The following is a 14,072-nucleotide window of genomic DNA, read 5'->3' as shown; positions in this document are numbered from 1 at the left end:
AATATCTATTTTTTATTATCATATCAATAAATAAAAAATAATGTTTTTAAAATAAAATTAAATGTTTTTTTTACAGCCCCATCTTTCATTTTTTTTTTCTTTTAGTTGAATCCTTTTTGTCTTTATTGTTTCTATCAATTTTATCATCTAATAATTAATTGATTTTAAATTATTTTTTATAATTTATTTTGGTTTACTTTCTACAAAATCAATCTCAAGTGTTGATATTTATCAAAGACAATTCAATAATTTAAGTTGTTTTTTAATACATTCTTTCAAATGAAAATTTTTTTAACTAGAAATTTGTACAGACTCGTATTATCTTCTACTTAATTTTTATTAAATAAATAAAAATATTAAGATTTAAACTTGAAACCACTTGATTATTAAGGTTTTGATACTATATCAAAAAATTATCTCAACTCAATAGTTTAAACTATTAAGTGAAGTCACATAATATGATTTATATTAAACTCTAATAATATTTAATTTTATAAAAAACTATTATCATTATTATATTATTAATAAAATTATTAAACTCAATAAAATTCTAAAAATATATTTATAATTTAATCATAATAGAAAAGAACAATTCTACGGGAGCACATCACTAGAAAGCTATCCATGAGATTTTTTTTTGGGTGAGGTATCCATAAAATTGCTGAACGTAATGTACGATCGACTTGTGACCTCAAAATGTAATGGCCGTCGAATCTTCGTGCAGTGTTTATATTACAATTAAAAAAAAAAAAGGCACCGACTCTTTCTACAGGAATTCACAATACCATTTTTTGCTTTTTGCGTTTTCATCATCAAATTTTTTTATTAGATTCTTTTGTGACTAAATTAATCAATAGTTTCTTATAATTTGTTTTATAAAGTAAAATATAAAAATCAAGAAGTTTAGAGGATGAAGAATATGCATGGCAACTCTAAATTTTGGGCAAAAAAATTCATCTCAATCCTTCTATTTACCTTTTCAACCACTTTAGTTTTTATAATTTTATTTTATATCCATAATTTCATCATGTTTTTTTTTTTTATATAGTTTGAGAGGGAGAGAACTGGCTCGAAAATTAATGAAAGAGAGAAAATTGTTAATTTGTACAATTTTCAATGATTAAAAACTTTAATATTTGTGTGAAAAGGTTTTATTTAATAATAAAATTCAATAATGATAGGTTCTTTTAATATAAACATGCATGACATGAAAAAAGAGATCAAGTTCCTTTTCACGATTTTGATTTGATTGATTTTTTGTTTTTTATGTGATTTGGAGTTATTAGGTAGTTTAAAACAATTTCTGTTGTGTTTATTATGGTTTTTTTTGTTGAAATTTTGATTTTTTCAAAAAAAATCTAGTTCATGATTTTTTAGCTATTTTTTAAAAATCTAGTTCATGATTTTTTAGCTATCACTAGCTAGAATCTAGACAACAATAACCTCTTAAAAAAACAATAAGGATAGCTGCATTGGCTTAGGCTTTGGTTTCTAGAGGCCTCTGTACACTTAGTATAAGTTAGGCTTGTGCGTCTAACTTGTTGTTCTATTATTTTTATTTTTCTCTCAAATTAAGACTTAAATGCAGCATATAAAATTATTATTCAATGTTTTTCATTTTTTTCAAATAATATTATAGACTTTTTTATGGGAATTCTATTAAACACAAAATCATGTTTTTATATAATTTTATCATATTTATCAATTTTTTTCTTTAATCATATTGAAAATTACTAAGAATTTGTTTGAATATTTTATTTTAGATTTGTTTTTAAAACCATAATGTATTTGTGTTTTAGATAACAGTGCTTCGAATTTACAAAACATATTGGATTGACCTTTTTTTTTATTGTATTATTAAATAAGTTTTTTTCTCAAGAAAATAAAGTCAGGTTGGGTGTTTAATTTCAAGTGTAACCTGCTAGATCAGGTACATTGATAATGCCAAAAAAATTCCCTGAGATTTGAATATTCTTTTTCTGTGTTAAAAAAATTTGGGTCTGAGCCACAACTTAGCACATGAAGTAACCTAGATAGTTTTGCAAGTGAGGTTATGACCTAGCGGTGGGAGGGGCTTGTCCCCTTTCTCTACACCTGGGTTCGAACCTTATCATGCACGCTTGTCACCCCCGCGGTGCCTTACCTGCTCACTGGGCTTGCAGGATGTTCAGTGGACCGTGGGGATTAGTCGTGGTGCGCGTAAGCTGACCCGGACACCCCATGTAAATAAAAAAAAAAAAGTAACCTAGATAGTTTTATTGTATGTGATAAGAACAAGAAATTTTTTATGATTTAATTTCTTAAAATTATATCAATTTAACTAAAATCTTATTTGATCTAGGCACCTTTTTATTTTTTAATGAGCCGAGATTCATTAGTTATTAAACATTCTACAAGCGGGTGAGAACAAATAAGATATACAATGTTAAAAGAAATGATGATATCTTCCAACAGGAATACCGACAAAAAAAATTTTTTAATATTAATTAATCAAATAAAGTATTTTTTTTTTTTAATATTAATTAATCAAATAAAGTGTTAATCATTAGATGACTAAATAAAGAATGCAAATTGAATTATTCATATTGTGAATAAAAGATGAGAAATCACAGAATTTAAATAAAAATGTTTTTGAACAAATTAAAATAACAATTATAGGGAAAATCCTCATTATTTTCTTACAAACAATAGAACTCTAAGTATGAACACTTAATTTTAAGCTTAGCATAATAATAAAATAAAAGTATGAACACTTAATTTTAGACTTTTATTGTACATGTGCAGTCAGTCAACGCAATAACATTATTACAGACTTCTCTGCTGTAGAATGTGCAGTCAACATGGCGGAACATATGAATCACACATTGTGTGGTTCTAGCTATCACTTGTTTGTTAACTGATAACTCTGTATATATCGTCCCACAAACTGAATTATTGTACATCACAATTCACAAGACTCACTCAAATCTCTCAGTATTTCTTCTCGTTAATTATTGGAGATATTATCAATGGCATTTTCCATCAATGATGACCACTTCTCAGCATCCTTTCATCTTCCTAGCCTTGAGGTAAAGTTTCGGTTCACATATTGCATGTTAATTTGTTTCTGGTTTCTTATGCTGCTTAATCTATATTTCGCTTTTGCAGAATGAGCTATGCCTCAGACATGGAAAAATGGTGAAGGAAGCTGGGTATATTCTCAGCAATACTACTGGAAATGATCCACTGGAAGGCTTAGTAATGATCGATACACTTCAACGCTTAGGCATTGACTATCACTTCCGAGAGGAAATTGAAGCTTTTCTAAATACTCAATATATGAACTTCAGTTCTCCAAATCATCTTCCTCTTGATGTTTTTGGAGTTGCTCTTCGCTTTCGATTATTGAGACAAGAGGGTTATAATGTCTCTCAAGGTCAGCAACCGTCTTAGAGAACAATATAAAATTATTATCGAGATTCTAATCATTTACTTAACCTTTATGTTTAGCTGGTACTATATTTGTTTTGTTATATGTTAAAATTCGATGAATTAAAAACATGAAGACATGAATAATAATTCGACACAGCAAGATAAATTAGAAAATAACACTTTGTAATGGACCGCATCACCACCTTCGGTCATCAGAGGAAAAGGCCCCCGTGCTAGATTGAGGAGGCCATGAGAACTCCAAATTAATTATGAGAAGATAACTCTTGTTCACTAATTCCTCCTTCCCCCAGAGTTATTACTAAGACACCAAAAAAAGAAAAGAAAAAAATCCAAAATATTTTATAGCTCTTCTAAAGCCTCATGATATTTCTAAGTTGTCCCTGCATCAATTTGGTCCACGCTTCACCACTGCTTTAGTGCCTATGTCAAGGAATACAAGTCATACTCCAATGCTAGATGTAGATTAGTATTAGTGCATCTGAAAAATAAATAAATTATTTACCATTTTTTTGTTGTGGCTGTGCTATAGAGGTGTTTAACAACTTCAGGAATGAAGAGGGAAATTTTCATTTGATACAAGAAAATGACGTAAAGGGTTTGATGGCATTGTATGAAGCTTCACAACTGAGTATGGAAAGTGAAGATATACTTGATGAAGCTGGAGACTTCAGTGCCAAGCTACTTAATCATCATGAATCTGAAATTGTTGCAAATACATTGAAGCATCCTTATCACAAGAGCTTGGCAAGGTTCATGGTCAAAAACTTCCTAAACAATATTGATATCCGAAATGAAAACATCAAGGTTTTTTCAGAGTTGGCGAAAATCGATTGTGAAATTGTACGATCTATACATCAGAAGGAAATTCTTGAGATTTCAAAGTAAGAACTATATATTGCTTGAAATGCACTAACAAGATTAAATTATTCTCCTCTAATGCAAAATCTCGTGTTTTTTTAGTTGGTGGAAAGACTTAGGCTTGGCTAAGGAGTTGAAATTCGCAAGAGACCAACCTCTAAAGTGGCACATGTGGTCCATGTCTGTCCTCATAGATCCTAACCTCTCTGAGCAAAGGGTCGAATTAACTAAACCCATCTCTCTGGTCTACATTATCGACGACATTTTCGATCTTTACGGGACACTCAATGACCTCTCTATCTTCACAGAAGCAGTCAATGAGTATGCGCCCTCGTATCATCTCTCTCTTTGATTCTTCGTGTGTGTTTTGCTTAAGATTTTCTAATCCATCAAATCATTGCCTGAAGATGGGACCTCACAGCCGCTAATCAGCTACCAGAAAGCATGAAGATTTCTCTTAAGGCTCTTTTCGACATCACTGAGAGGATTAGCACCAAGATTTTTGAAAAGCATGGATGGAACCCTATAGAATCCTTACAGAAATCGGTATGGATCATTTATTTACAATTCAATATGTGCTAGAACCAACCAGGAATTCTCTCGCACAAATTATATTTTTTGCCTAACATTTGTCATGAAGGATCATCTATGATACATGTTTTCCATATTCTTATCTGATTGTTGCAGTGGAAAAAGTTGTGCAACGCATTTTTAGAAGAAGCAAAGTGGTTTGCTTCTGGGAAATTGCCAAAGCCAGAAGAATATTTGAGGAATGGAATTGTTAGTTCAGGTGTGCATGTGGTGCTGGTCCACATGTTCTTTCTCCTGGGCCAGGGCATCAACAAAGAAACAGTTGATTTTGTGGATGGCTTTCCTCCCATTATATCATTCATAGCGACGATCCTCCGTCTTTGGGATGACTTGGGCACTGCTGAGGTTAGGCTACATAATCTGAAAGGGCTATATAGTCAATAAACAAAGAAAATAGCATTCATGATTTTGTACGATGAATGAGACATCTTTCTTTGATTGAACTTAGGATGAGAATCAAGACGGTCATGACGGGTCCTACTTGGAGTGCTACATCAGAGAACATCCAAATGTTACGGTGGAAAGAGCGAGAGAGCACGTTAGCCATTTAATTTGTGATGCGTGGAAGAAACTGAATCAGGAATGTCTGTCTCGGTCACCATTTTCACCGTCTTTCACAAAAGCTTGTCTAAACGTCGCAAGAATGATTCCTTTGATGTACAGTTATGATGACAATCCTAGTCTTGCAAGTCTCAAGGAGTACACGAGGTCACTTGCTGCTCAGTTAGAAAGTAAACCTTTCTAGGTTGAAAGAGAATGTGCCTCTTTCAGAACCCTAAAGATCTATAGATAATTAAGTTAATAATCACTAATCACTACGTTTTCTTTAGATAATCAACGGTTTCGAAGACGATTGTGGTTTTCATTTGTCGGTTTCTAGTTTTGTGTATGTTATTTATAAGAGAAATGAAGGGGAAATAAAAGACACAAGGGAATTGTACTGATCTCGATCGATATATATATATTTACTTTTTTATTTGCATTACTTTTAATAAGATTTGGCTCCACTTGTGGGAAAAAAATTTAATGGAATTACAAATCTTGTTCTTATTTATTAAAGGTCTCTCCAACATATAGGCAATATAGTCCGATCGATCACTCCCTAAATTATTGGTATCTTTTTGATTGACCCTCTCAGTTAGGTACTCCATTCATAAATTACATCTATTAATTGTTAAACCTATATTATCACTAAATATTTATTATAGGGGTGCTTTATCAAAATTTTATATTTATTTTATAAGTATGAAACAATTTTTTTACATATCTTAGGCTGAGCCGGAAGCCATTTGCAACCAAGAACATCTCAAATCTTCCTTCAAGCCTTAAAATATATTAAAGTCCGTGTTTAAAATATATATATATATATATATATATATTAGTTTTACTTGGATATATTCTATACATTATCGCACATGAATGCGTTCACTTTTATGATGTGTGTATTTGTTTAGAAAATTTTGAGGGATAAGAAATTTTTATTTTTTATTGGTAAAAAAAAAAATAAGAGTTGCCACCTAATATTTTAGTTACTAAAAAACATAACTAGTCTTAGATATTGAATACTGGGACTGGCTGCGTAAAGTAAAAATATTAGCACCCCAAATACGCTATACCTAAAGTAAGCTGAATTATTTTATTCTCTGATATATGCTACAGTTTTATCGTTTTTCTATTTGTCTACAGTTTAAGAAAAATATTTCTCGGTAAGAATATACTTATTTTATCTGGTAAAATCTAACCGTCCTAACATCAATAAAAAAACTACCTTTTTAATATTGAAAATATATTTTACATATAAATTTGTAATCCCTGATACTAAATTTATTGAAATATCAGCCAAAATACATGCTAAAACATATTTTTTGAAGTTTTCTTTGTTGTATGAAAATACAATATGATTTTTTTTTTTTAGCTTTGAGAGACTTGACCATATGTTTGAAATAAAAAATATATATTTTTTTTAAAAAACCAGTTATTTTAATACTGGATTTGTATCTTTACGGTATAAAAATATAAACCAATATTAAGCAAAATTCAGTAGAGAAATACACTGGAAAATCATAAATTTTCAAAAATATATTATTAATTCTTTTTACTAGGCTAGACCGGCCTAGTGAACAGTGGAGCAACTCTCCACTATTCACATACAACATGAACAGTGGAGTCAGGGAGCAAAAGAAGAGGAAGAAAGAAAAGAGGGGCGAGGGAAGTAAACCTATTGGCAACTCATGGTGGCGCTGCTCTCGGTGCTGGTGATGGCAGAGGTGGCATAACGCATCTATAAATGATGGCAATGACTGGCTGATGGTTCTTTTTTCTTTCTTTGTGTTTTTCTTTTGTTTTTTCTATTCTGCTCTGTTTTTCCTTTTGTTCCCTGTTTTATTCTTTCTCCCTCTCTTTGGTCCTCTCAAAATGTCCCCTAGTTCAAAATTCAACTGTAATGCTTTGTTTTTCTCATTCTCAAATAGTCTCTCCCCTGTTTTCTGTTCTTCTTCTGTTCTTTCTGTTTTTTTCCTTCAAGTCTTCCTACTCTGTTCCTTCTCAAATCTCTCATCTCTTCTCTCTTTTCTATCTCCTTCTGCCCTCTGGTTTCAAAGACAATCTCCCTATTTTCCTTCTCTCTATTTTCTTTTGTTCGTTCCTTTTTTTCTTTCTTTTTTTTTATGCTGCTCTCTTCCCCTGTATTTATTGATAAGAGGAAAGAGTAGCTACCCTGTCTCTATCCAATCCTAGAGACAGGGTAGGGTGGCTTAGGCATCTTTGCCCAATCGCCTCAGTCATTTACAGGGCATGGCTTCCCTGTCCAATCTTCATCATGGTAGCAGATGAGAGCCGTGGACTGTGTCAGGGTTTATGCAAGTGAGGGGTTTTTGTCGGGTTTTGGGAGAGAGAGGGAGAGGACTAGATGCAAAGGAACACAATTGTTCTTCCCCTGCCTTTGCGTGTGCAAGGGAAGAAGAAGAAGAACTTACAGTGTCATTCCACACAACATTGTTTTGGGTTTCTTCTTTTTTCTAATGAACAGTGTATGAAACAACGCTGTTTTGCTTAAAACGCATCATTTCATTTAAAAGAAAAAAGGCTCCAAAATGTTAATTTTCAAATTAGTCTTTCTATTTGCGTGCTTTTTTCAGTCTGGTCTTTGATTTTGGATTTCTTCAAACAAGTCCCTAATTGGCTATCAAACTTCAATGTTTATGCAATTAAGCTCTTGATTTGACCAAATCAACTCTTAAAAAATATAATTTGACCTCGGAACTTTAATTTCTTTTAATTAAAGCCTAAATTGACTTGAAAATCAATTTTTCTTGCAATTAAACCCTCCATAAATTCAATTAAACTTTTAATAAAATTTAATTGAATCAATAAACATCTAATTTTAAACTTTTCTTTCTTAAATTGAATTTTTTTGATCAACAGGGCTTTCATCAGTTAATGATATACTGTCAAATTTTAATCTTTGTATTTTTAAACTTCTTCAACCAATTTTTAGCCATTTTTTGGGTGCTCTGATATATTCTTTTCATTGCTATTATTATTTTCTATATTCTGCTGAATGTATTTTTTTTTGTATTTTCTCCTTTTTTGTACAAGGATCCAAATATGGGTTACAATATATATAGTAATCAACCAGTTTTTTGATTTGCATTACGCCACATGTTGGATCATTTTTTTTCAACGTTAAAAAAACATAAAGACATTAGGTAGCTAAAAATTAAAAAAATTGATGCATATCAGCCAAAACACTTTTAAAATACTTAAATGGTGACATATTGGACGACATAGATGACAACATATTGGATTGACCTGGGTTAACCATTGTTATCCAACGAAATCCATAATATGGGGTATGAGATTGTGATAAAACAATGAAACCCATAGCAAACCAAATCGGGAAGCCCAATTATAATGAACCAAATATTGAAGGCCGAAAACAGGAAAAAAATTAAATTTAGAAAAGGGCCAAAAAAATGCTAGCTAGTTTTTTTTTTAATTATTATTGATATTAATAAAAGGACCAAATTGCCCCTAAAACCAAATGATTATATATATATATAAAAAAAAACCAATGTAATATTATGAATAAGCCCCTAAGGTCAAGCTTTAAAAATTTTGATTTTAAGATCAATAGAGTAATTACACCATACTTTGAAAAATAAAATTTTAAAAAAACCTCTAAACCCAAGTTAAGTGTTATTTTGCTTTTAAGGGTATTCTAGTAATTTAATTGTATAAAAATAATTTGTAAAATGATAGTAGTAACCTTGATCAATTCAAAAATATCTAATCCATAGTAATTGGAGGGTAAGTGTGAATTTTTTTTGAAAGCTAAACCTGTAAATTTACAATCTCGATCTACGGTAATTGACTTGAACAAATATTTTAAACATGAGTTAAACTTTCAATTTTACAAACCATGACATTATAGACTCGGGTTTAATCAATAAACTAAATTCTCCAGTAATTTAATGTTGAAAGATGAAATCAGAATAAAAAATTATTAATCTAAATATTTATCAAAGCAAAGAAAATAGTAATAAACAAATTGAGTATCAAATCTGAAATTTTAAAAAAATAAAGAAGGGTGAAATAAAAAAAATATTCAAAAAGTATGTCAAATAAAAAAAAACAACATTTGAAGGAATAGTGACTAAATCTAACAATATAATTATAAAGGTCCATTAACTACAAGTGTTACCTAGGGGGAAGAGGACCCCAAGACAAATCGAATATTCGATACTCAATTTGTTTTTGACAATTAAAGTTAGCTCCACGTGTTTTTTAAGAATGGTGGGGAGACCAAAGCGTTCAACGCATGCATTAGCATCTTTTTTTATTTTTTATTTATCAAAATATCACATTGCTCCTATGACCAAAAAGCTATTATGAAAAAACCATTAGGAAATAACGAATAAGCCCATGTAAGCAAGCTATGAGAATTTTGATTTTAAGGGAAAATGAGTCATTGCACCGTGCTTAAAAAAATGAACTATCAAGTAATTTTATTGCGTAAAAAATTATGAAAAAATCAAGATGCCCACAAACAATTCTAAAATGATAAATATATCCCGGGTGAAAAGATTATTTTAACACAGAAGCCGCTTCTTTGTGATTTTGTTTTGAAGGGCAAAAGTGTAAAATCATTGTTTCAATCTAAAGTGAATCGCACCTATTGTACAATATTTTTTTTCCATGGGGTTTATATTCTTTAATTTGCATCATAAAAAGAATTCCTTTTATATTGAAAGTTTTGTTTAAAAAATATCATTTGTAATTCTGATTTTATAGATGTTCTGTGTGTGGCTCGGGAAGATAGTGTAACGTTTCAAATATTAAAGAACTATTGCCGAGAAATTGAGAGGTTCATCTACATTACACTCCAGGGGGAGCTAATTATTACGTGAACTACATGAATAAGCTTGCTGTAAAAATTCTTATCAATTTCTAATAAGTTGTTTGTTTTTGTTTTTTAAAAGTATTTAAAAAAATAATCTTTTTATTTTTTTGTTTTAAAATAATTTTTTTTTTTTTAAAGTATTTTAAAAAATAATCTTTTTATTTTTTTTTTAAATTAATTTCTTTGTGTTTTTAGATTATTTTAATATATTGATATTAATAATAATTTTTTTTAAAAATATTTTTTTAATATATTTTCAAATTAAAAAACATTAAAAAAAAACTCACCGACTATATATGGCTGTTAATTTGACTGTACGTATATCACAGAAATTCCCTCCACAATGTTTTCTTTTTCCCATGGAAACGCAGCTGAAATCGCATGCAAATTGCAATTTGATCTTGGAAAAAAAATTAATGGGAAAAAATGTATTATAAATATGACATTTGGTAATGAATATGATAGCGGGTATACATGTGAGTGTTAAGTATTTTATATTAAAAAAATAAAAAATAAAAATTATATATATAAAATGAACTCATAACTGATTAATTTAAAAACGTGAATTGAAGATAGTATTTATCTGTATGTAACAAAGGCATAAATTGGTAGATTTTACATAGATTAATTAAGAAAAGATTTTATGTCTAGATATTGTCATTTTTTGAAGAATATAAATTAAGAACACAAAATGATCTATATAAATAATATATAAGTAATTGTGGTGTGGGATTAACATTAAAAATAATTTTTTCGACAAACCATGTTTTCAAGACCAGCTCTATAATTCGTCAACAATCTTGAAATATTAAGGAAGAAAGGAAGACAAATTAACCACGTGGCTGTGTAAAGGACCAACAATTCCTGTAATTCGGTAAATAATAAATAAATAAATAAATAAATAAAAAGGATTTCAACACATTCAAGCTGAGAAACATGCATGGTCATCCATAAGAGAACTTTTGCTTATTCATTGTTGGCTGTTAGGGTGCAGGAAGGCACGCTAGAAGGGTTTCAAGTCAAAGTCAAGAGAGGGCTTGTATGAGATTATAATAATGACTTTTTGTTAAAATATTTTTTAAAAATATATTAAAATAATATTTGTTTTATATTTTAAAAATTATTTTTAATATTAATATAATAAAATAATCTAAAAATATAAAAATAAATAATTTTTAGTAAAAAATTTAAAATTTTAAAAAATACAGTTTACACTGCTTTGCATAATTTTTTTTATTCAAATTATTGGGTTGATTTAAATTTGAAATAATAGTATACATTTTTTTTTATTTTTTTAGATGGATTGTATAATTTTTTTATATATATATTGAATAGAGTATGCTTATTATCTCATATTTTTCCACATGGAACATTACACCTACATCATTGTGCATTTTATTATAATCGTCAAATAAAGGTCGCTGCAAGGATCTCCTGTCTTAAATTTTGAGGAATCTCCAAAGAGTACGGAAACAAAGGCGTGTTACTGGTTGGTCAAACCTCAGGAAGATGCATGGCTATGTAAAGTACCAACAATTTTAGAAAATAATTGACATTACTAACAATGTATAATATATTATATATATAATGTTAACTATGTGTCGTATCTCTCTCTTTTTAATCAACAAGAGGGTTCAAACTAGCTTATATATATTTTAATTAATTTTATAAATTTTAAATTTAATAATTATATAAATCTTAAGTGGTTTTGAGAGAATTTAAATTTATAATTATTAAAAAAATTTAAAATTTAATTAGTTAAATTACTTTAATTTATATATCATTCTTGTTAGAGTCGGATGCAGAGAATTAAAGATAAATTATTAGTTAATTATATCCCACGTCGACAAATCACTAAATTTATATAAACTTGAAATTTTAGTGCAATCAAGTGAGTTGATTTCATTTAGTTTGATTATATAATTAAAAATTTCAAATCAGACATTTTAATTGAATAAAATTTGTTTATGCATATTAACATATTAATTTTCTTAGTTTTAACGAGCAAGCTGAATATATATATATATATATTTTGTTGTACAGAAAATATTAAAATATTGTAAATCAAATCAATAAATACATGGTGAGTTTTCCCTATTTAATATAAGATTTATGGTTTAACATCAATTTTTCAAAATTAATATTATTTTTTTATAAATATAGTGCTTGCTTTTTAAAGTATTTTTTTATTAAAAATAAAATGAAAAAAATATTTTTTATTTTAATAAAATTATTTTTAATATTAGTATATTAAAATAGTTCAAAAACACTAAAAATTATTAATTTAAAATAAAAAATAAAAAATAAAAAATATTTAATGTTTTAAAAAATATTTTAAAATACAAAGACAGATATTATTTTTATTTTTATGTTGAAAAGTTGACTTTCATGTAACATGATGAATGCAAAATGAGTTATTTAAAAACATGACGGCGGTGACGTGATTTTTAAAATAATGTCAAATATGTTAAAATTCTTCATTCTAAATCGTGAAATGAAATGTTAATAAATTTACTTTGAGTATTGTTTTCTGGTTAGTCAAGACAAGATATATTCACGTGATCAAAAGCATTCATATGTTACGAGAGAAAAAAATTATTAAATAGAAAAAACTATTTTAATTAAAGTTGATGATGAACATGACAGATAGATTAAAATATTTGTAGTGTTCAAGAGATTTTCAAACTATTGTGAAATATATTTAAATTCTTTAAGGTGTTTACGTGGAAAAGTCTTTATCTTGGCATTGCTGATTCTTTTAGTAAAAAAAAAAAACATTAATTTGGTCATATTGATTACATGAATTTAAAAATAATTTAAATAATTTATAAGAATATAATTTAATTTAAAATAAATATTTAAAATAATTTTTTTAAAATAAACATTAAAATAATAAAATATTAGATCGATTTAGATTAATTTGAGTTAACCTATTTATCTACTTAAAATTTGAGATGATGATAACTTTATGTAAATTAAATTAAAATAAATTATAAAATTTAATTTTTAATAAATTTAATATTGAATAATAAAATTAAAAAAATAAATTAAAAAACATAAAAAATTGACCATAGTCAACTTATGTTAATTTATTAAACCTGTGACCTGAATCATGAGATCAGGATAATACAATAGAAAATAAATAAAAATAAATTTAAAACATTTAATTATTAATCAATCTAATGTTAAAATAAAAAAAAAATCTATGAAAAATAATAAAAAATCAACTCTTTTGTCAACCAAGGTTAACTCTCTAAACTTGTGATTTGAGTTATGAAATGGATAACCTCATAAAAAACAGATTGAAATAAATTATGAAATTTAATTTTTAATTAATTTAATATTAAAAGATAAAATTATAAAATAATTATAAAAAATAGTTAAGCAAAACCAAGATAACCTGTTAAATTCGTGATCGAGATCATGAATTTGAAATAACTTTATAAAAATTAAATTGAAAAACAAATATGAAGTATAATCTCTAATAGATTTAATATTAAAAATAAAATAAAAAATATTATTCAAATAAATATTATTATAAGAAATATAAAAAAACTCTCCTCTAGTTTTTTTAATAATAATAAATAATTCACAAGTGCATGGGTAAGTTAACAGTGGCAAGAAATGGCATCTCTTTTGTATGGGCCGTACTGATTTATAGGAATATATGGGCTGGACTAATTTTGTTTCAATTTATTTTTCTTATCAAAAGGGTTTGACAAACACAGAATGATCGAACTTTTTTTCAATGGATAACTAGGAAGCTTCTGGCCCATGAATCAGGAACATC

General features: G+C 27.9%; 1 protein-coding gene across 1 annotated transcript; it reads left to right on the top strand.

Annotated features, from left to right (window-relative positions):
* Nucleotides 1-2,921: 2,921 nt before the first annotated feature.
* Nucleotides 2,922-5,821, top strand: LOC105110145 ((3S,6E)-nerolidol synthase 1-like). The gene is made up of 7 exons (XM_011005083.1): nt 2,922-3,068; nt 3,148-3,415; nt 3,962-4,313; nt 4,393-4,611; nt 4,698-4,836; nt 4,978-5,226; nt 5,330-5,821. The coding sequence occupies exons 1-7, from the start codon at nt 3,009-3,011 to the stop codon at nt 5,624-5,626; spliced, it is 1,584 nt and encodes a 527-aa protein (XP_011003385.1). The 5' UTR covers nt 2,922-3,008; the 3' UTR covers nt 5,627-5,821.
* Nucleotides 5,822-14,072: the final 8,251 nt, after the last annotated feature.

The sequence above is a fragment of the Populus euphratica genome, unplaced genomic scaffold (genome assembly GCF_000495115.2).
Source record: "Populus euphratica unplaced genomic scaffold, PopEup_1.0 scaffold243.1, whole genome shotgun sequence".
NCBI lineage: Eukaryota > Viridiplantae > Streptophyta > Magnoliopsida > Malpighiales > Salicaceae > Populus > Populus euphratica.
This window is presented reverse-complemented; position numbering and strand designations above follow the sequence as displayed.